General features: G+C 37.5%; 1 protein-coding gene and 1 long non-coding RNA gene across 7 annotated transcripts in view; both read right to left on the bottom strand.

Moving 5' to 3' along the window:
* LOC107654440 (calmodulin-binding transcription activator 1-like) overlaps window positions 1-25,111 on the bottom strand; it is a 313,692-nt gene that overhangs the window by 135,518 nt on the left and 153,063 nt on the right. For all 6 annotated transcript variants that reach the window (XM_016441502.1, XM_016441501.1, XM_016441500.1 and 3 more), the window contains exon 3: window positions 21,902-21,969. In XM_016441502.1, coding sequence (XP_016296988.1) covers window positions 21,902-21,969 — 68 coding nt within the window. The remainder of the gene's footprint in view (window positions 1-21,901; window positions 21,970-25,111) is intronic.
* On the bottom strand, window positions 15-6,763 carry LOC107654441 (uncharacterized). Its single transcript, XR_001630335.1, has 4 exons — window positions 6,700-6,763; window positions 3,863-3,868; window positions 96-101; window positions 15-27 (listed from the first exon to the last, which is right to left on the bottom strand). It is a non-coding gene; the product is annotated as an uncharacterized LOC107654441 (long non-coding RNA).

Genomic DNA, 25,111 nt, shown 5'->3' on the forward strand with positions numbered 1-25,111 from the left:
CCCCCCCCCCCCCTGCAGCTGGCTGTGCTGATGGATGTGAAGCATATGGCGTATGGTACGTAACTCTGCATGTGCAGGGTGGAGCAGGCCGAGACGAACAGCTCAGCAGAGGGCATGAAATGTGCCGGACGTGAACAGAATGAGAGAGCTCATCTTCTCTTCTCCAACCTGCAGAGTCGCCCTCTCAGCTCCTGCTCTCTAAAGCCTCGAAATCATCTGATTTCTTCTCTTCACAAATTTTTTTTCATGGAAAACAGGAGTTCTTGCTCTATTGAGCTAGAAGAATTTGAGGCACTAAGTACACAATGTTGCAACAACACAAAGCTCCCACTCTAGACCACCCAAACTATTGAAACTAAACTACAAAATGCCTTAAAACCGTAAAAGTACAATGAGCACATCAACATACATTACCCTTCAAAAGTTTGGGGTCAGCAAACTTGAAAGAAATAAATACTTTTACTCAGAAAGGATGCATTAAATTGATCAAAGGTGATAGTAAAGACATTCATTACAAAAAAAGTCTGGTCATCTCAAATTAATGCTGTTCAATAAAGTAGCCTGAAAAAAATGTGTTGTGGTTTACACAAAAATATGAAGCAGCACAACTATTTTAAACACTGGTAATAATAAGAAATGTTTCTTGAGCAGCAAATCAGCATATTAGAATGATTTCTGAAGGATCATGTGACACTAAAGACTGGAGTAATGATGCTGAAAATTCATTACATATATTCAAAAAGAAAATTTATTTTGAATTGTAATAATATTTCACAATATTACTGTTTTTTTTCCTTCAAATAAATGCAGTATTATATTGATATTGATGTATTGTTGTCCTACATAAAAAAACATAGTGAACTCAAAACTCCAAAAAGAGCATGTACTGAAAAACCAAGCTCCAAAATCTGTTGATTTCACATGCGAAAGGCAAAGCAACACAAATCTGAACATTTTATTCTAAGGGTCAGAGAGAAAGAAAAATATTACTGGTTTTTGGTAAAAAAATAAAAAACTTTTACGTAAAAAATACAAATTTATGATATGACCCCTTTAAGGTCAAAAAGAAAATGTGCCAGTTTTATTCTAAAGGTTAGAGAGAGGGTGGAAAAAGTTCAAGATTCTATTGTTATTCAGAAATAACAATAATTTAAACGTAAATGTGAGATTTTCTAGTTTTGCTCCTTCATACTCTCTCCTCTTCCATTCCTCTCACTCTTTTTGTCTCCTGTGCCTTCGTCTCTCATTCTCACCGTTCTAGCAGTCAGGAGTCATGATGGCTGCTCCAGAGAGAGCCGTGTGTGACTAGCAGAGCAGCAGGTGAAGGGGATGTGGGACATAGTGTGTGTGTGTGTGTGTTTGGCTCTGGAGCGCACAGCTGCGCACACGTGGGACTGAGTCTGCTTGTCAAACATCGTTAACACTTCCTGGCTAGAGGCCACTCTTCTTTTTGTTTATTTCCTCTGGTATTTGAAGGAGAAGCCGTCGAGCTGGTGTCTTTGGGGTGATGACCCAATAAAAAAAAAAACAGAACTCTGCTGCTGCAAGGCACCCCGGGAGCAGGAGGGCTGCAGCTGTGAGCGCAGCCACAGTCGCTGTGAAAGCATGCGAACCAGCGTGGGGTCGCCCACAGCAGCATGTGTGCTGAGACAGCAGACACAGAGAGAGACCATATGATCCCATCGCCCCCTCCTGCAGAGAGGCCCGTAGAGAACACAGACACACTTCCTCTCTGTTCTCTGGCTTGAGCACTGCCCGTTTTACACAGCGTTTGTGAATTACTGTGGCTGTAATAAACTCCAGTACTCAAGGGGGCGATAAAGTGTCCTGTGCCATTAAACCAGATATGTTACTATTTGCTACACTGCAAACATGACTTCTTAATGGGTTTTTAATTATCCTTTTTACCTGATTTCCAGTAAAAATATCTAAATTAAGACTTGTTTTCAGAACATGTATCTCATTCTGATTTTTTTAATACACTTAAGTGTATTTTATCACTTGAATGTATTTAACTTGTTATAAGTTATAACAAGTGAAAGCATGACAAACTTTATTTATTTATTTTTACTACTGATTTGCAATTCAAATAAATCAAACACTGGCAATGCATTCTGGGAAATGACATGTTCTTCCACCCTGTTCCACAAAAGCTCATTTATTGAATCTGAATCTATCATTATATATTATCCATCCATCCCTTTAAAAAAATTACAGCAATATATGAATTAATTTTAAAACATTTTAATTCTACTTCCTTACATCCAACTTTAAAACAGTGTTATTTAAGTATTATTCAGATACTATTTAAGTTTTAATTAATATTTTGAATTAGTTTGAATATATTGTCCATTTACATTTCAATTAAGTTTGGTGATTTTGTTGTGTTTGTCATTTTTATTATTATTTTTAAGTCTATATCAGTCTTATACATTTTTATTTCAGTGTTAGTTTTAGTTATTGTAGTACATTAATTTAACCTAAATTTAAATGAGAAACACTGCCTTGGCAACAAGCTGAAATAAATGAATAAATAAATAATATTTAATGCTTTATTTTGGTTCACATTTCCCCCACAAGTAATACACACACACACACACACACACACACACACACACACACACACATATATAATTTATGTTTATTTAATGGTTTTAGTTTTTGTTAACTATAATAACCCTGCCTCAATTTAAAATTTAAAAATTGAATTGGACTTTAAAAGCCTGTTGCAATTCATTTTACTTAACTGTATTTAAGACAAAAGACACTCCAAGAAAACAAGCCTTAATATATTAAGCAGTATTGCTTCAAGTTATCTATATATATTTTAAATGAAATTCAGTATAAAATGTCATTAAAACTGATTTTTTTGCAGTGTACAATCATGTCACCTTTCTAATTGAGATTATTTGCTCTAAAGGAAATGACCTGAAAGATAAAATTGACCGTAGAAGTTTTTGTAGTGATGGCAGCTATAGCACCCCTTGTGGAAACCCTGAAAATGCATCACGTTATGATTTTCTGACAGATTTTGGAAAACAATGACGCATGGAATTGTGCTACAAACATCTGCATGGAGTATGTCTTAGAACATAGTATTAATTTTAATACTAATTTTAAAATGCCTGAAAAAGTAAAAAAGAGCCTTTCCAATTTCCTCCCCGATGCCCTTCTATCCTCAATGTGAGCAGCAGGCTAATCATTCTCTTTGCGTTCATCTCACACACACTCTCGCTGAGGGCGGTTTGTGGCAGACGAGCGGTCAGCACCTTTAACACACACCGGTGCTGATATGATTCATCTCTCTCCCGAGGGTTTCACAGAGCGGCGCCTCGCTTTTCCATGATCACGGAGGCGGGTTCCGCCTGCTTACTGATGTTCATCTCCACCAATACGAGCGCAAGGCCTTCTCCAGACGGCGCTATTAAGAATGAAGTGGCATAATCGCTGTCTCCGACTCGCACGAGACTCTGACTTACACTGCAATCAAAGCCGGAGTAGAGGAGAGAGATTATGAGGAAGATGTGATCAAAGCACAAGGGGAGCTCTCAGCGGCAGACTTGGTAAAAGCTGATTTACCTGTTTATTTGTTTACCCTGATCCCTGCTGGAGATTTAACGTGCTCTGGAACCGAAATCTGCTGCGGGAGGATAATGGAGTCCATGCAGTTGCCGGGCCAGGATGGAAGAAGAGAGAAGAGATGTAGACGAGAACCGAAGCTTAGTGGAGATAACGGAACCCACAGTGGGTTTGCAACACACCGCTCAAGGCATTACACCACAGTATGGATGCGAAGTACGCTTTGCAGGATATTGTGCACAAATTCAGGCTGAAAATGTTGTAGGCATTTAAATACTTAAACTGCAAACTAAAAACCTCAAAAATACAGAAAATATTCCAGCAGCAGGAGGAAGATAAAACAAAACCACATGTTCGGTTAGTTCAACTGTGTTTTACATCAGCAATCTGGTGTATTTCTAAGTGAAACAAGATATTTAATCAAAGTGAGAAAGAATAGAGCAAGCAAACTGAATTTATCCATCTAAAATAGATGGATCATGAAAAGTGCATGTTTCTATATCAGAGTTAGTAGTCAAATCTTATTCTGAAACATTGCAGACATCACGGTTGGGCAAAATTCAGAATTGAAGAATTGGCTCTGGAACTGGGAACATAGATAGAGGAAATTCCTGAATTACAATTCAAAGAAATTCAATACAGGCAATGCATTCTGGGAAATGAAATGTTCTTCCACCCTGGTCCACAAAAGTGAATTTATTAAATATGATGAAACATATCTTTTTTTTTTACAAAAAAAATTCTTTAGGTGGCAAATTTAAACATCCATCCATCCATTCATTCATCTGGTCAATAAAACTTAAAACCTTTCAAAGGTTTTTTTTTTTTTTTTTTTTTTAAATCAAACTTCCAAACAAGGCTTGTTCAACTCTATATTTAGTAGTACTTACCAATTACTTCTACTAATTAACGGCCGACAGAGCTTCATGTGTGCATAAATAAAGCGCTGCTGTCGTCATCATTGCCGGCTTCGTACTCCCGGCAGTCCGACGGCTTAAATCATTGAAAAGAAAATGGGCTGAAGGGGAGGAGGATGTGAGACACCACAGAAATGGGTAACGAGTGGGTTTCAATATCAATGAGAAGCCCAGACGGAACCTGCTGACTTTTTTCACATTTTATGTTCTGATTTGTAAATGATGAACGTTCAAAATTCTACAGCGAGTTCTGTGCACACTAATTCTGGGTGGGTTAGGCTACAAGTCCAACAGAGGACCTGCTGATTTTCAGATCAGTTTCATTCCAGCAAAGCAACACCATCACCAGGATCACAATGATTGATATTCAAATGAAAATGACAAATATCAATGGGAGAGCAGACAGTAAAGCTCACACGACCCACGTCATGTCAGAAAACCTCAATTGAATGTATTACACATGGTACTGTATAACTTTCAATGCACAACAGTTTCTGAGAGGTGAGGTGTGCTGTTACTTTACTAAGTGATCAGACTTGCAATTTGCGTCTTGGTGACTTCATGCAATTGAATTGCCTTTGGTGTGAACACACTTTTAGAGGCACCATATGGGCCACTAAACCCCGTCCATTTCCAGAGACCCCCGCTTTGTGCTAAGTGCCATTCTGCCCCACATTTTCCATTTCTATGTTATTGTACTGTGAACATGACTCTTATTCATTCCTCTATGAATAGAGAGACATTTCTGTCTGGGCCAGTCAGAGGGAGGCTGAGTTTCTCCTCCCCGTCTATTGATTTCAGTTGTTTCCCCTGTTATACTTCTATCAAATGTAGCAAGAGATTCTATGCTCTAATTTAAGGCTGCCTCACAAATACTAGCATTACTGTCTTTTTGAAGATGAAATAATTTGCTAAAACACACCACGGGCCGTTTCACATGCATTGTGCATGGTAAAATAGAGTTAAAGAGACAGATAAAAATTCTGTCATCGGTTACTCCCCTCATGTTGGTCAAGACTCTTCCATGGATCACAGAATGAGAAGTTTTAAAGTCATACTCAACAAAAGTAGACGGCGGCTGGTCAAGCTAAAAAAACAAAACAAAAACAAACAAAAAACCACCACCACCATGTTTTCTGAAGTCATATGATAGCTTTGTGTAGGAAACAAGACATTAATTACTAAAAATCCCACTCAGCAGCTGTGGTTTCCCTTCACTTTCCTTATATGGAAAAGAGCAGCTTGGACAGTGCTTTAAATATCTCCTTTTGTGTTCTACCACATAAACAGACATCAGGGTTAGCAAACAATGACAGAATTTTCAGTTTTTGTGAGCAAGAAAGACAGAGAGAGAGAGAGAGAGAGAGAGAGAGAGAGAGAGAGAGAGAGAGAGAGAGAGGCGAGGTGAGAGAGAGAGAGAGAGAGAGAGAGAGAGAGAGAGAGAGAGAGAGAGAGAGAGAGAGAGAGAGAGAGAGAGAGAGAGAGAGAGAGAGAGAGAGAGAGAGAGAGAGAAAGAGACGAGTTGGAAGTGCTTTCGTAATGCTCGTCTCTTATGTGTGTGTGATTTACTTTGTCAGCAAACACTGTGGCACTAGGTGGTTTACTGATCCACAACACTATCCACTTCCCTCTTTCCATCTCTCCCTCTCTCTCTCTGGAACATGGAGGCGAATGCAATCACAAAAATCTGTTTGATTAAATGGAGTGGATGCCCCTGACAGTCAAGTCTGGAGACAGACGGAGGCATGCAGCCTCCACCAGAGCAGGAAGAACGGCAGACAGGGGAAATCACTTGTCTCTTTTGAAAAGCACCAGATCCTTTCTGTGTTTTCCCCCTCGGATCACATCACAACAACCTTTCCCTCCATCGCTTTCTTTCATACAATCTTCTGCTCGTTCTCAGTTGCGCCAGCATCATTGCAGGAATTCTCACTAGCAGCTACAGAAAATCACAGGCTGTCGCCAAAGACTCATAAAGTGCCGCATCAAACGAGGTCAGCAATTAATTACCTTAAATTAAAAAGCCCCTCAGCGTGGCGATGGAAAAGACCCCTTCGCCCGTCAACGGCTCCATCTGAGAGAACTGATGGCGGGATGGGAAGGGCCTTGCGGAGCCCATGTAAGGGTGAGGAATGGGGGCCCGGCCGGAGAAGGTTGATTCGGAGAGATGGTGGGCGCTGATTTAGACACTTTTCACACACACTGCTTTGTGTACATAATCCCACAAAAGACTCCGTAATAGGTGTGGTTACATGCTCATGCACTACATTTCCATCACAGGAATAAATTATATTTTAAAATATATTAAAAAGAGACAATGGTTATCTTAAATTGTAATATTCCACAATATTACTGATTGTGCTTTTGTGAGCATAAGAGACTTATTTAAAAAAAAAAAAAAATCCAAAATTTTGACCAGTAGTGCGTATATAGATTGACCCAAGATCAATCAGAATATGAGGATTATACAAGCTTCTGGAGCAAATTGACTATTTTCATCTAGCGTACTCAAGCATGAGGTGATAAAGGTCAGCGTGCTGACTGACTGCAGTGATGGGTTAAACGTACTCAGTGGAGGATGCTGAGGTCATGCAGAGTTCACACACACGAGTGCTGATATGAATATAACTTGATCAGTCTGGAGACCACGTGTCTGTGCAGTCTGTGGACTTTCAGGACCACAGACAGCATCACTGAGAGCACAGATACACACATATTTAACAGCATGTAAAGAGTTAATTTGCAAAAACCGATAACTCCATTTTTATTTTTTTTCCAGAAATCACGTTTTTTTATTGCACATTCCAAGTAATATCAGTCAAACTGCATTTGGGTTGTTTTGATTAAGTAATAACTTAAACAAATACAGGTAATTTACAAAATTAAAGTTCATTGAAAGTATGTTATTTTTTTTGCATATTAAAAGTTTGTTTTATAGCAAAAGCAGATAACTCCAACAGTCGTTTTTTTGGCAAAAGCAGATAACTCCACATTTCATGTTTTAGAGTTTAAAAAAACACTCGTTTAATCTTTGTAATCTCCTCAGATGTTAGGGTTCAGATCGCGCTATATGTGAAGAATAATTCACGGCAATCAGCTCATTCTTTTTGAAAGTGGCGTTTATCGGTTTTTGCAAATTAACTCTTCATGTGTTCCTACAAACAAAGACAGCCGTAATAAACAGTATTAAGCTAAACGGGGTGAAACGTCACATAGATGTACACTGAAAGCCCAGAATATCAGACTTGAGGAGAACTCCTATCAAAAAACTAAGAGCAACTGCCTAGCAACTTCCCAGAATATACTAAAAACTGTACGGAAACCAAAACCACTCAGAAAATGTATGAACAATTCCACACAAGCAAATGAAACAATAATGTGCACAAAAATAAATAAATAAATAAATAAATAAATAAATAATAAAAAGAAAAATAAGAGAAAGTGTAATAAATCTCCCACTCTAGTAATGTGATTAAATTATTTGCCGGTCGATGTCTGGCATCAATATCACGGATTGAGGGTTAAACTTTTATGACAGGACAGCAATTATTGAAAATTCTACGGGGTCTATAAATGCTGCTGCAAATTTTCCTTTGACCTTAGATCAGATGCCCGAGTCCTAATATATTCATTACTGCTCAGTCTTGCATGACATTATTTTCACACTTAAGCAGTTTTACTCCTAATGTTTGCCAGGATAATTTGTGAATGGCATATTATGAGATGTCTTTGTCTTTGAGGATCTTAAGAGAGCTCAGCGCTGGCCAGATATGAATGTTTGTATGTTTTATCGTGTTCGAACAATAAGTCACTCCACGCAGCTCGATTATGCCACCCATTCTGTCAAAGGTGTCGGCTGTCAGGATTGTTAATTAAATCTCAGTAAAGCCATGAATCGAGAGTCATTCTAGAAACTTCATTAGGAGTTATGAATATTAATTTTCCAATTTAAAACATCATCCAACAACCCTTTTGACTTTTTAAACATGCACAAGAAAAAATACACTGCATAATTAATTAACTATAGATTTAGATTAATTAATGTAATGATGAAGAATTAATTGAAGTCAAAACTCTCCATCATTCCTTGTTGAACGAGGCCCGCATGTGCATTATCAGAAGCGCCTACAACCGCACACACTTGGGGAGAAGACTGGGACGACTTTGTGGTTTCCAGTCTCATTTAATCAAACCACAAGCACTGATGGTTTCGTTTAAAGGGATAGTTCACCCCCCAAAAAAATCATAATTTACTCTGCCTCGTGTCATTCCAAATCCATTTGACTTTCTTTCTTTATGGAACACAAAAGGAGATGCTCTGCAGCCTGTGTTGATATTTCTTGTAAATGCAATTATGATGAACAGGAACTGAAGCTTTCAAGCTTCAAAATAAAGATGCAAAAGCAAGAAAAGCATTATAGATGCTGACTATACAACTTGTGCTCAATATTCATGTTGTTATTCATTGGTAATTTTCCCCTCCACCGAGTTGTTAACTATTGCAACTATTGAGTCAGTGAGTTGAACTCAAGAACTTGATCAATTCTGAGCGAATCATTCATACCAGTTTTGTAAACCAAAATAACAAATTCTAACAAATTCACTGGAAAGATCTGAACGTTCTAATGAGAGCTGGGGCTCATTTTTTTTTCCACACAAAAAAGGAAAATTCTGTCATCCTTTACTCAGTTAAGTTTTTCCAAACCTGGACGAGTTTCTTTTTTCTGTGGAACAATAAAGAAGATATTTTGAAGAATATGGGTAACAGTCCCCCATAAACTTCCATAGTATGGAAAAAAGATATATATACTATGGACGTCAATGGGGACCGTCAACTGTTTGGTTTCATACATTCTTCAAAATATCTTCTTTTGTGTTCAGCAGAAGAAAGACTGGTTTGGAACAACATGAGGGTGAGTAAATGATGACAGAACTTTCATTTTTGGATGAACTATTCCTTTAATGTGAATGACAACTTCCATCTGTTTCTCAAATGGTTTTAATGGGTTTTGAATTGTGTTTTGAACATCTCAATCATTGTCCACTGTAATTGCAGAAAGAAAAGAAAAAAAACACAGAAAACTGTCTTTAAAATCTCTCCATCTGTTTGACCAAAGAAAAAAAAAAAATCAGGTTTAGAATGACATGAGGATGAGTAAATGATGAACAAACACACTCAGGAGTTATAAATCTAAATGCAAAGAATGCTGTATACCTGCTATTTTAGGCTCAAAATCTCCAAGAAGCATCTTAGTTTACGTTTATCATTAGATGCTAATTACTCTGGCATTTCATTACCACTATTTGAGTCATAAATTCAGCTTTTTCAGAGCAGATGTACTCTGGCAGACACGCACTTCATCCCTAGAGGAGGGACAGTGAGCTGCTGTCTGTTCTGCATGTGTTGCTAAATAATTGAATTCAGTCTTTATCATCAAGTGACACTGAGCCTCACGAGGGTGATCTGCCCGTGAGGTTTACCTCTCGCTCTCCTTTCTTACACATACATACGTACACACAGAAATGCACTACCTGGTCTCATGGCATAAACGTACCTGGGGGCACTTTTTAGCGAGACGTGAAATACGTACCAATAAGTACATATCACTGCAGTTTCCAAAAGAAATGAACACTAGAGGCAGTAAAACTCCGACACCTTTTATTCCTTCCTTTTCACACTAATTTACAGAGTTTTGATTAATAAAGTGTAATTTTTGCACAATTACTTGAAGAATATCATGTTAGGACTTCAAAACAATATTAATATGCTGGGAGATTTGAAAACTGATGCTTTTGAGCGTTAGCATCGCACATATCCAGCTTCATATGTATGGGTTTTCATAGACGGTAGGTTTGTTCGGTAGCTCACGTTGTATGGAGACGTACTTGAGAGGTGAGGAGCTCTGGTTTGAATCCTGTGTAAGCACGGTTCTACAGAACAGTTCAAATCTGCATTTAAGGAAATTGAAATGGCGCGGTTGCATCAACAAATGCGTTTTTATATAAGTTTTGCATTTGTTAACACTATCGGGTAGGTTTAGGGTTGGGTTTGGTGTAGGGCATATCTCCAACACGAAAGAGCATTAACTTTTAGTGACAATCCCCGGATATTTGAATTCTGAACCGCCGCAATACGAAGCAACGTAATAAAAACACAGCAATATGTACCTATATCAACGTAATAAAAACGTGCCAGTGTTTTAGCGCCACTCAGTGGACATTTCTCTTTGAAACTGCGGCGAAACGTGCAGTAAGGTACGTAAAAACGGTGTTGCACAAAAAGTACACAGAGGTACGTATTTCTATGAGAACATGCATTAGCTCACAGGCTGTGCGACCAAAACCGAATTCAGCTGCTCAGTCAGTCAATGATTTTTGCATGAAGGCCCCTCCTAAGGCATCCAAGGTAGTACAATGTCACGTCTAATGATCTAGAACAAATTCAGATGAGCTTTAGAAATAACCAAGTGGATATTTAATGATTACAATGGACATTTTTTGCTGGAAATGGAATCATAAGTTTAAAAAAAAGGACATTTGTAAATTAATTTACCTCCAGCTGCTCTGTCAAATGTGATTTTTTTATTCTTTCAACCGACCACTTAACCGCACACAGGATTGTGGAATTTTATAGCCCCAAAAAAAAAACGAAACGAAAAAACTAAAAATGAAAAATTATTCTTCACTGTAACTTATGAAAAATCTGAAAAAAAAAAAAAAAAAATCTGTAAAACAAAACAGGGCACATTGGCAATCTGATCTGTGACTCTCGATGCGCAACACAAGTTCAGATGACGGACACATTGAAGGCTATGTACTGTGCATGGCAGAATGCATTAATGTGTTAGTATATGATAGTTTGTTTTCGATTATTCATGAGCTTGGGGCCGACAGAATCAGGTCACCCCACACTCAAATCAAAAGATGAACTATGACCAACCACTGTCAAAAAACACGTCAACTCAACGCGCACAACTTCAAAGCCACGACACGCTGTTCTGCGCGAGCTCCGTGTGTTGTATGTTTTATAGAGGCGGGAATCTCTTGCTGTTTCGCTTGATGGTCAATAGTGTCTTCCCGGACCACACAGACGTTTCACTGCTCTCGTCAGTGCCTACTCATCCTGTTTTCTCTTTTCCAATTCCGTCAGATTTCTTCCTCTGCTCTTCCCATATGGTTCAGTGCGTCCTACATGGCGTCTCTCATTCATCATCTCTCGCTGCTCTCCTCTGGCTCCTGTCTCTTTCTCTCTCTCTCTATTTCATATTGACATGTTGCCACTTCCCAGACCCCTCTCGTTTCATCTTGCTCAACTACCTCTCGGACGGGCCACTTCGCTCAGGCCCACCACCCTCCCAATACACACACGTCTGTGAACACACAATAAATGGACATCACTCACAAAGAACCACAGTGATATTGTAAATGGAAAAACACACACAATAAAGTGCATGCACATACAGTAGCCCACATCCACACAGAACGCATACATACTGTATACATCAAAAAGCGCGCGCACGCACACACACACACACACACACACACACACACACACACACAGACATAAATGCAAAAAAGCACACATACACACAAATACACACATATATATAAAAGAGCATGCATGAATAAAAAAAGCACACATATACACACACAAATGTCCAAGCTAACGAGGAGCATTAGAATGTTTTCTAATGTTCTTGCAAGGTTCTCTCAAGGTTATTTCTGAAATATTTTAGTTGGACGTTTATCTAATGTTTTTTTTTTAAGTTATAATAATACAATTCTAAAAGGTTCCCTTAAGACTTGCATTAAAAAAAATAACATTTGAAATAAAATTTTTATAACTTAATGTTTTTGGGTTAGCAAAACATTCTCAGAATATAATTTTCTTAGTTGAAAGATAAAACGCAAGGTTGATAAAAAGGCACAAACATACAAAAGCTCTAAAAAAATCATATAAAAGCACATGCAAAAATGCACACACACACACATATATATATATATATATATATATATATATATATATATATATATATACACACAAAAACATATGCACACATACAAAGCTATATAAAAAGGCACAAACATACAAAAACTCTCAAAATAAAATAATAATAAAAAAAAATCATAAAAAAGCACATGCACAAACATAAACTTACTCACACAAACAAAAAGCATGCATGCACAAAAAGCACATAAACATACATGACCAAATGCATATGCAGTATATAAACACAGAAGAAAACCTATATAGGAAGGCACAAACATACAAAAGCATTTGACTTCAGAAAATGTAGAATAAATCAGCTAAATGTCAAAACATCAGATACACATGAGATTTTTGCAGTGAAATGCAGCTTGATGCAGCTGTGGATTTTTACTATATCGTAAATATTAATCAAACAATTGACAAGATAAAAAGGGGAAATCACTCACTACTGTGGTACCATTTAGGCCTATGTCAGATATTATGCTTATTTTTTATTATTTTATTTTATATATTTAAAAATAATATACAAAAATGTTATTTTAGTATCATTGAGATACTATTATAGTTTTTATTATTATGAATTAGTTCTTTTCATTTTTATATTTTCTGTTTTTATTATATTTTTAGTTAAAGTTTTAGTTTGTTGTGTGTTTTTGTCAATTTTATTATTATTATTATTTAATATATCTATTTAGTTTTCAGTAATTATTATTTCAGATTTAGTTTTTGTTATTTTAGTACTTTAATATTTTAGTATCAGAATAAACTAAATGAAAATGAAAAATGTTGCCTTGGCAAGTAGCTAAATTAATAATTTCTTTGTAAAATAGAAAAAAAAATAAAAATAATATATATATATACATATATATATATCATTTTTTTACATACATACAAAGTTTATTTTATATCAAGTAACAATTTTTTTTAGTTAACTATGACAACCCTACAAAACATAAATAAGTTATTCATCTTTCATGTTAGGTTTTGCGACAAGACTAATGCAAACATTCACACATGCATACATACACATGCTTTTCTGCACTAATAAATGCCCAGTGTTCTTGCCAGAAAGCATTAGTGCAGAGCAGAGAGTCTGTCTGCCGCTGCAGCGCGCCAACACATGCAGCACTAGCGGGAAGAGCCAGAGGAGCTGACGTACCGTCTGAGAGACGGCCCATCTCACAATTCATTATGGCAGGCACGCGATACACACTCACACACACACACACACACAGTCCACAATGGCCCCTGCCTATATCTCCACAACCTCCGCACACACACACACACACACAGTCCACAATGGCCCCTGCCTATATCTCCACAACCTCCGCACACACACACACACACACAGTCCACAATGGCCCCTGCCTATATCTCCACAACCTCCGCACACACACACACACACACAGTCCACAATGGCCCCTGCCTATATCTCCACAACCTCCGCACACACACACACACACACAGTCCACAATGGCCCCTGCCTATATCTCCACAACCTCCGCACACACACACACACACACAGTCCACAATGGCCCCTGCCTATATCTCCACAACCTCCGCACACACACACACACACACAGTCCACAATGGCCCCTGCCTATATCTCCACAACCTCCGCACACACACACACACACACAGTCCACAATGGCCCCTGCCTATATCTCCACAACCTCCGCACACACACACACACACACACACACACACTTACTGTTTGCTGTGTGAAAAGCGGTTGTTTATTTCCTGGAGGAATAGAGCACTATGTTCGATGAAACCTTCAAAGCTCTCTGTTGTTATTTTGGTGTTTTAATAAAAGGCATGTCCGACAAACTGCTCATTCGGGGGAAGGTGCTCAAACAAGAGGTTGGCATCAAAGAGAAACTGATGTGTGTGTGTGTGTGTGTAAGTACTGACAGAGCTTCTTTATTCAGTAGATGTGTGATGAAAATAACTGGACCATATCAATATTATTTCATTATGCAGCATGTCAAAACATCTCCAGACGCTTTGCTGTGTTTGTGCATTACAAGTAAAAGTGTTTCCACACATCCATCACAGATCATTCCTGACAATCATCGGTTGAAACTATATTATTTCACGAATTTGCCTGCCCATCCAGTCCTGATGGTTAATGGTAAACGAACTTGGCTTGTTGTCCTCGACGGATGCTCGAACCCGAGGCTCGGCTTGGGCTCCGAGTTCAACCCCCCATTGCGGTACTACAGTGAGGGAGAATAACAGAAACAGAGGAGATGGGGAGGTGGAGGGATGCCAGAAGAATTGCCGCTGGAATGGCGAAATGACTGCTGCGTAAATAGGCGCATAATGATGATTGATGGGACTGAATGATTAGGCTCCTGCCGAACCTACGTTTGGAACTTCATATATTTTGTACATACAGTGTATTTATATTTTTTAAATATATTTGTATATATAAATAAATAAAAACAGTATGCGTACTAAATAAAACAACTATTGGTTTCAGTTTATTTATTTTATTATTGTAACTTTATGCTAGTTGCCAAGCTTAATCGTTAAACACCATTTTAAGAAAAATATGTTGTTGTTTTTTTCGGGCGGTGAGTTTGTAAACTATGACAGTTTCAACACTTTGACTCCTAATTTCAATGGCAGGCCTTGTCAGATTGTCTTAATTCAGGTTAACCTCAAATTTGAATAATTAGTTTGAATTAAAATCATAAAAATATTGCAAACCATACTCTTTGAGGTCATTGGAGGTCAGAACAAAATTAGAGGACATTTACCATAAAGCTTTCAAAATATGCACTGAAAAAAAAAAACATCACAATCACATGTTGCTTGTCACATGGTTTTGTGATAAACCATTTTTTAGTTTTCAGGTGGGTGTTTGATTAGTAACAGTTGACAAAATGTTAATGGATATGAGTAAAATGAAATATTTTCTTATTTAAAAGAAAATTAAATTTAAAATCAACCTAATTTTTTTAGGCATTTATATTGTAGAAATAAATTCAATAGAGATAATCTTGATTTTTTTATTCATTATTTTGAACCCAAGACTCACTGCAAAAACTGTAATTGAAGGGACATAACGGCAATTTCAAATAAACTGAAAACCAGGATGCACACAATATATGTGTGAGATACATTCTCTTAAAGGATATAATATGATATTTCTTAAGAAAATAATAAGAAAAAATAATTATCATCAATGGACGTGAAATGTCCATGTAATGTTAGCATTTTTCTACCTGCAATATCTCCAAATGCCCAAAATAAAAATGTGTTGTCAATTTAACACTTTCATTAACCCGGTCACAAATCTACATGCATAATAATGTTTAATGATGTGATTTAAGCTCTGAAACTATATCTTCACATCACAATAACTGTCTTTCGGGATGCTTTTCATCTCTCATTTGCATGAAGTTTAGCACTTCCCAACTTTCTAACATTCTCACCACTCACTCGGCACCGCTATCAATCCCACAATCCCCTGCTGCTCAGCTCCCATAGAGAATGAATTGAAAACGGCCGCTCAGCTCGTCTGACTTTGCACCAGTGGACACGTGTGATAAAAACAAGGCAGAAGATGAAGTGTAAAGCAGTCTTTACATTATCATCATAGTCAAGTACAGTGTGTCGGTATATTGAATATATTCTGTTTGTGTCTGGAGCTGCCAGTAGGTGTGTACATCACAGAGACTGAACAGATCAATCTCTCTCTCTCTCAGTCTCTCCTGGCTGAAAGTTAGATAAAACACATGCAGACTCACAATATGTGTGTGTGTGTGTGTGTGTGTGTGTGTGTCCCTAGACCCAATCAAACGTCTGTTATGGATCAATTAACTCGACTTTCATGTTTGTCAACTCTGATAATAAACTGATATGGATCATTAGCGCTTTAATTGGTCGATTACATTCCTTTAAGAACAACTGGGGAGAATTTATGAATGAAGGTCCGTTCAGCACAAGCAGTTTCTATTCTAATTGTGTTTAAAATTCACCGCGGTACAGACGGGTCTTCTCGGTTCACTGGCCTACAAAGTCCACTACAAATCGAGCAGGAAACATGAACTCCAGGAGATGAGCGGACACTTTATCCTCTGCTCCTCGTCCTCCCGCTTTCCTTCACTCCGTTTGTTATCCATTTTCTCCTCATTCTATCCTCCATCGGTTTGGTTTCAAAGAGCCCTGGGTGCATTTGCACATGAATGAGCATGTGGTGTTTAATTACGACCTCAGATGCACTCCCCTTGCGGAAGAGAGGAGAGACACATGACACAATGCAGATCAGCCAAATTAAACTTTGACAAAACGGCAGCGGGCATGCATTGGTAATCCTCAGACGTCATTGTTTTGATGGAAAAGGACCCTTTATGTGATGCTCTATAGAGAGAGACTGGAGGAGTCTGGGAGCAGCGACACGGCAGATTTATACTTAAGACAGGAAAAAATTATCTTGCCAATTGGGATAAGAAAAATAAAATTGTTTTCCCTCTTGAATTAACTACCCGTATTTACCCCAATGGCATTTTTTTCTTGTTTTAAGGATAAACTTCACTCAATTTTGTTACATTTCTCTGAAAACAAGACTGAACAGACTTATCATTTTGCTTCAAACTAAATTTAAAGTACAAATATTCCATGTAGTGTCTCAATTAATATGAGGTCACAAAAACTACATAATTATAACAACATCATCATCATCATCAATAATAATAATATGCTTAATATTACCATTATTAATGATTTTGTTATCATTATAATTTATACAACAGTTCTTTCTGGTCCTCAAATCTGATTGGCTAAGAGCCTTTTCCAGTGGTGTGATATTTGTATCGCTCTGCTTGCCGTATTTCTCACAGCAAGTGTCATGTTGGACTCCAAAATCCACTATAATTTTATAAATAATACTGTTTTTGTGTGACGGAATGTTGTTTTTTAGGGGATAATGTAGTTGTTTAGACTTAGATAATGTCTATTTGAAAATTAGCTTCGACGTTTTCGGAGATGTGAGCTCCAGGGTGTCAGCGGCCGTTCAGCGCTCATGAACCCGCCGAGATCAGCCTCACCTCGGCCAGATCTTCTGGAATTTGCCACAGACTCTGATGTCTCTATAGTGCAGGGGTGTCCAACTCTGCTCCTGGAGAGCTACCATCCTGCAAATTTAAGCTCTAACCCCAATCAAACACACCTGAACCAGCTAATCAAGGTGTTCAGGGTTGCTTGATAATTACAGACAGGTGTGCTGGAGCAGGATTGGAACTAAAGTCTGCAGGACGGTAGCTCTCCAGGAGCAGGGTTGGACACCCCTGCTATAGTGGTTAAACATGAGATATAATTCATTTTGGGCAGTTAATCTTTTGGTCTCATTAATCTATTATTTGTTCCGGAGGGCTGAGGGCAAAGTCTCATAACGTTATATCTTATATAATTTTTATGCTTATATCAGAGCGCTGCCTTTGTACTTTTGACTGAATTCCCTAGAAACTTTTCTTATGGCTGTTGTTGTTGTTGTTTATTAAATATTTGTAATCAATAAATAATATTTGTTATAAATAATAGTAGTATTTAATAGTATTTAGTATTGAGAAATGGTGCGTGTGTTCATGATGGTGATTTTAGTTACATTATTTCTCCATTAGATGGCGAGAAGAGGCTGCTTTTCTGAGTGAGTCAGCAGTAAAGACTTTTATATTGAAAGAGACTGAAACAGGGCTGTAAACAAGGATGTTATTTTTACTTTCAACAACAGCTTGTAAGACGCAGCCAACAAATGCAGTGAGCAGCGCTGTCACCTGAAATGAAAGAATAGTATGACAAAGATATTCCTTTCCTCAGTGGACATTCACACTAATGTTTTATTGTGAATATGAGATTGAGCTGAAGAATGAAGGCTGTATCAGATGCTGGTAATCTTTTTTATTTATGCACTTGTGCCATCAAACTTGTATAAATGCAAAATCACACTTGTAGCCATGTGACATGGCTCTATAAACATGTGGTATCACTCATGTATATAACTTTATGTCTTTGCATAATAATAATTATACAAATTATATCAATAATACAATTATTTTTCTTATCAAGTAAAAGTATCATAGTTCATGTCGTGTAACAAATAAAAAGTTAAATATTCCATGTAATCTCTCAATTAATATGTTGTCTTAAAAACAACACATTATTATTATTATTATTATATATGATTTTATTACACAGTATATAACTAAATTTGCATTAAAATATTACATAAATAATTAATAAAAATCATAATAAAAAAAATCATGTATCACACTGTTTCATATCAACTACCCACTTGCATGCCTAAAAAATAGCTGATATGTGATGCTGCACATATTGTCCATTGTATTTTCTGTCTATTGTGTATTTTTGTGTGTGTGCATAAATTCCTTATGTGTGTAAGCATACTTTCCAATAATTCTAATTCTGATTAAATGGATGCTTGTTTCTTGTAATTATAATATAACAATATATATATATATATATATATATATATATATATAACACTAACCTCAAAACTGAATCCTAGCAAACAGTGAGGCTGTCACAGGCCTTTTACAGACACTTTAAGCATCTTTAATAGAAAGTGGGCTCACACAACTCACACAGAGCAGTGATAATACCAAGATCTGTCAGGTATATCAAGGTTAGCATGCACATAAAAAAAAATACAAATACACAAAGCCACTCACACAATGCACAGCAGAGCAACGTATGTGTGTACAATTCACAGCACTGAATCAATATGATCTCAAACCCACCAATACCAACAAAAATACATCAAAGTCCTATAAAAACAATTTAATATTCTCAAATTGAGTTATCATGAGTGATTACCCTACCTATCGTTTCATAAAGAGTGACTACTAAGATACAAGCACTCTTTTAACTTCAAATTAATACGATGACAATCATCGCAGTGCTTTCATTGTTTTAATTATATTAGGAGATGAATGTGTGTGTGTGTGTGTGTGTGTGTGTGTGTAAGCGTTTAGGGGTGATGTCGGCTGCGTATCTCCAGTCGTCACTTGCAGTGTGACCTCACACTGGTTGTGACCCCTGAAGACAGCCTGTGTGTGTGTGTTTGGGTGCACATGTGTATGTGTGTCTGAGACTCAGTGTGAACGCTTGTGTTTACATGTTTGTTTGTGTGTGTGTAGAGGACAGTTGCCCAGCAGTCTCTTCCCTGCTGCTCCGCGGCCTGGCGCTGTCACACACTGCGATCATATCATTAACGCTTCATCGTTACGCTCTTATTTGGATGCACTTTTCTCATGTGACCCACATAATGGGAGCACACAAATTCTCTCCAACAGCAAATCTTTTTTGAATTAAGTGCAAACTTTTATTTAGCAAGTACACATTAAACTGATCAAAAGTAAATACATGTATAATATTACAAAATATTTCAAATTGAAATAAATGCTGTATTTTTATGTTCATCAAAAACATTCTTAAAAAATGCATTACAGATTCCACAAAAATATGAAGTAGCAAAAGCATTTTACAACATTGATAATAATGAGAAATGTTTCTTGAAGAGCAAATCAGCATATTAGAATGATTTCTGAAGGATTGTGTGACACTGAAGACTGGAGTAATGATGCTGAAAATTCAGCTTTGAATCACAGGAATAAATTACATTTTACAATATTTTAACAAACAGAAAAGTTATTTTAAATTGTAATAATATTCCACAATAGTACTGTTTTTATTGTATTTTTTATTAAATAAATGCAGCGTTGGGTAGCATATTCTTTCAAAAACATTCAACGCCAAACTTTTGAACAGTAGTGCATATAATTTTAGTATTCCAGTAAAACACATTTAATTTATTGTGCAATCTTTTATTAATTGTAACATATATATATATATATATATATATATATACAGTGGGTACGGAAAGTACTCCGACCCCCTTAAATTTTTCACTCTTTGTTATATTGCAGCCATATATATATATATATAGACACTTAAGCCACAATTAAAAATGTCTAAATATCATTGCATTTTGATTTCATTGGATTATCTGTCAAGATTATTGGTACATGACGGGAAATGTTTCAGTTAAAGCAATCTTTGCAATATACGAGTAGTGATTTGCATTGGTAGATAAGTGCTCAAAAATATAAAAAACTCACACTGGACATGCACTGAAATGGTGTAAATGCTGTCCGGCTATAAAAATAAATATCCGCATATCTGGATAGAACACATGTTTTCTAAGTTCTAGTAGTAGTAGAAGTAGTTTTATCATTTAAAACCAACAAACGTTTTGTTCTGCTTGAAATGTGCTTGTTCTTTTTTCTTCAAAATAAAAGACACTTGATATTTTGTTATCTAAAGCAATGACACTCAGATATTTTTATGCATGGCTTCATTCTTAAAATATGTTATGGGGGGCACAGCATGTGTGTGTCTGTGCCTACGTAAAACACAACAAATCAAGAAACATCTTATGAGTCATTTGGTACCTGATGTCAGAGCTGAATCACTAAATATCGTTACACAAGAAAACGAGGTTGCTTCTAAAAGTCTTGAGCAGTTGTGTGCTCAGTAAAGCAGCTCTGATTTGCCTCGTCTGCTCGCTGTACTTACAAAAGTGTGTGTACACGTTCTGTGAATGACAGGTCGAGATGCTGGCCAGGTAACCTCTGTCCATGTAAACAGCTCTTGAACTCAAAACCCCGTGGTGATATGTCAGCCCACATTTTTAGTTTCCCTTGATTTGCCTCCCATACAAACCCTTACCCTTTCCACAGCTTTCTGTTTATGAATAAATCCAAACTTATCTTTCTGGTCCACCACAGATAAGCATGCAAAATTGCCTTTTTGATACCGTTGGATATTTTCTTCTATGCTACCAAGTTCCTTATGTTACGATTAAATTGAATTGCATGGCCTTCTATATTTCTATAGAAATACACTGCACTGAAAACATTCGTAACGTCAAAGTCTAGAATGAATCTGCGTGCCATTCGGTTGCTCTTGACGTGCGCTTCATATATAATCACATATTGTCTTAATTTGCATTCATCATCATATCACAGCTGTTATCTCTCAGGATAGATATAGAAACTGGCATTAAAAGTAAAAAGCTTTTTCATTATCACTGCTCGGTAAATCAAGTAACACTGTACATTTCGTGCGGAGCCCTTATCACCGTAGGGTGATGTTCTACGATCTCACCACATTACCACCCACGTTAATGGCATTGGTGAGCAAAGACAGCATTAAGTTAATAGACCTGGCCACATCTTGCATTATAAATAGTCATTAATATTCCATTATCTGTCACATGCCCACGAAATGCGCAGGAACTGGCAACTGTGCTGAAACGTACCTTTCTGCTTTTCAGGTAACACTGTGCATTCGTAATGAGGAAACGCTGTCACGCGTGTCATCTTACCTGGTTTTGGGGGATGTCGTCAGCCACTCCTCATGTTTTTCAAATGTAATCAAGTAGGCCGCAATCTCCTGCAACAGAACAAATGAAGAAACATTTAGAAATGTGCTCTTTTTACTCTCTGTGTCTTAAAAATGCTGATATAGTTCAAAAACAATGCAATGTTAATCTCATATATCAGTTGAGATGTAGGTTGACAAATATTTTCGATTTTAAGAAACAAAATCCTAGTTATCACTTCATAAGCAACAACATTACATACAGGGCCATACTCGAAAAAAATCTTTCAGAAACTTAAACGAACCCTGAAGGAGTGTATTTGGCACAGACCTCCGCCATACGTCCAAATAGTTTTTTGAAACTTTGGCCATGTTTAGCATGAGAATCCAACTCTTTAACAGTGTATATAAGTCAGAAATGCATGAAATAGCATTAGACCTCCCCTTTAAACCTTTAGGTATATACGCCTAGACAGACATATAGATATAACAATGGATGGATGCATGGAATGATGTATAGAATGACAGAGACAGCCAGACAGACAGATAGAACAGACGAACAACTGAACGAACAATAGAACAAACAAATGATAGAATGAGAGATAGAATGATAGAATGATTGACAGACAGACAGACAGACAGATAGATAGATAGATAGATAGATAGATAGATAGATACTGTAGATAGATACTGTAGATAGATGATAGATAGATAGAATGACAGCTAGATAGACAGATAGATAGATAGATAGATAGATAGATAGATAGATGTGATCACACTACAGCTGTATTGTATGGTCATAACCTTGAGTCGAGGGCTTATTAGCTAGAAGAAAAGCAGGTTACATGTTGCCTTTAATGTTATCAGACTATTAAAAGTACTAAATCAAATGTATCCAAGCCGAGTGAGTTTGACTCTCTCTCAGGTGCTGTAAAATTGACCAGCTTTCTTCTGCAGTCCTTATAAACCTAGAGTACTCCATTTAAACACCACAAAACACTGTCATATAAACTTAACAAGTGTTGTCCAAGAACAAGATCTTATGAAACAAGGTTTGAGCATTAGTATGAGCAACTCGTCCATCTCTGAGCCAAGGTACGAGAGTCACGGTTGTTTCTAGATGACCTGAGGATGACCATCGTTCATCTGTCACTATGGGGTATTCGTAAAGTGTTCAGACTGCCCACTGAGCAGCTGTCAGGAACCAGATTACACAGCCCCGAGGGGCGAATCGCATCTCGAGTCCTACAGCCAATCAGCATGCCATATCGACTATCAACTCGTCTGACAAGTGGCAGATCCTGCATCGTATCGCTGTGCAACCACCACCAGAGCGCTTAAGACAACATTCACGTGCAATGGGTTACTTATGCCTGAATTCTGAGATCAGTTGAAAGACCGATCTCATTTTATGCACCAGTGGGCTCATTTGAGCAAAGCGTGAGGAGAATCAGTGTCTGGGCTTCTAGAATCCAGAGGCAACGTACGTCACATATATGTTAACAGCTCTTTCACAGTTGTTCACGCTTTATATGAAGTAGAATGTGGCTAAAGAGAGAGGATTTGGGTAACAAGTGGCGCACGTCTACGGGACAGACACATCAGGACGCTCTTCACTAGCGTAGAGTGTTTAGATTACAGTCACGAGAAAGATTCGCTGCGTATCTACATGTGGCCATATGCTCTCTTGGCTCGGCTCTGAGAACAGGCAGAAGGCCCAGGGAAGTGTATGGGAACACAACTGGCAATGTTCTCTCATGGTTTCAATTTAGAGATGCCAACTTGTGCAGTGCCAATTTAACCCTGCTGCCCTCATTACTGAAGGCAAAGAGGGGAGGGATGGGTCTAACAGAGGAGAAATGAGTAGTGCATTAAAGAGCCAAGAGGAAAGAGAAAGTGTTCATAGACACAAGTGTCTTGTGAATCATTCAGAAAAGAATCAAGAGTGCTTTTTAATGCCAATTGCATTTTTGAATTGGAATATTTTAATCCAGGAATTAAAACAGAGCTCAAATCAGTTTCTCATCCACACTGAAATGTTGGAAAACGTCAAATTCGCCTTACTGCGGATTTGTAAAACCTCATGAAAGCTCACTGAGATGATACAGACAACAGAGAGAATAAGTTTTCACGCAATTCTTCTGGCAGGATCATTTCATTTATGGAAATCTCTCATCATTTACTGACGTGTACATGTCCCGCTCACTCATGTTTGAACTAAAACACAACTGCCCATATGTTTTGTTGCAGGACAGCAATTGTCATCTTTTTAGGACTGTAATATGAAGAGTGTACAAAGTAAATATCTTTAGCAACAGTGTGAAAGTGAAAAGTACATAACAGGCACAATTACCGGTATAAACATATTTCTTGTCATGACAACTCTCGGAGGGATTGGCATGGTAATGTACATGACAATGTTAATGTATTTGGTCTTGGCGGAATAGATCTACTACACTGCAGCTGCTGGTGCTGCTGCGGCAGAGCAAGTACCGAGTCTTGCTACTGCCAATACATCCACAACATGCTGCTGTAAGCATGTAAGAAATACTGCTGCTGCACATATAATACATATGAATAACCCCCATATATCATACATGAATCACCTCATAGCAGATCTATACAGGTGGAGCTGGGGAAGGTGGAGGGTTTCTGAAGCAAGCTGCAACTGCTACTGCAAGCACTAATCATATATTTGAATGTTGAGCAGCGAGCTCATTGGCTACCGATACAGGAGAGAACCAATCAGCTGTGCCATGTGATAATGATGTCATTAGGTCTGATTGAGTTAGACCTATCGGACTGAGCCATCTAGAGTTTCATGCCAGAACTCTGTATATGTCTATTGGTACAATATGCGTCACATGACTAAACATGCGTCATCATTTTCAAAAGCCTCCGTTTTCACATTCTACACTACTACGCGGAAACAGCATTTTCAAATTTATCCACTTTGGAGAGCATTTTCAAAAATCTCAGTTTTCCTTGACAAAAACGCCATCTCAATGTGGACGGAAGGCCAAAATGGAGAGAAAAACATGCATTTAAGCGAAAACATTAGTGTGGACAAGGCCTAAATTGTCAAGTCTATACATTTTTGGATGGATGGATGAAACAAACGACTGAACGAATAGAATGAAGGATTGAATGATAGAATGGATGGAAAGAGCAACAGAATGATAGATAGATAGATAGATAGATAGATAGATAGATA

This window comes from Sinocyclocheilus anshuiensis, unplaced genomic scaffold, assembly GCF_001515605.1.
Source record: "Sinocyclocheilus anshuiensis isolate Anshui unplaced genomic scaffold, SAMN03320099.WGS_v1.1 scaffold527, whole genome shotgun sequence".
NCBI lineage: Eukaryota > Metazoa > Chordata > Actinopteri > Cypriniformes > Cyprinidae > Sinocyclocheilus > Sinocyclocheilus anshuiensis.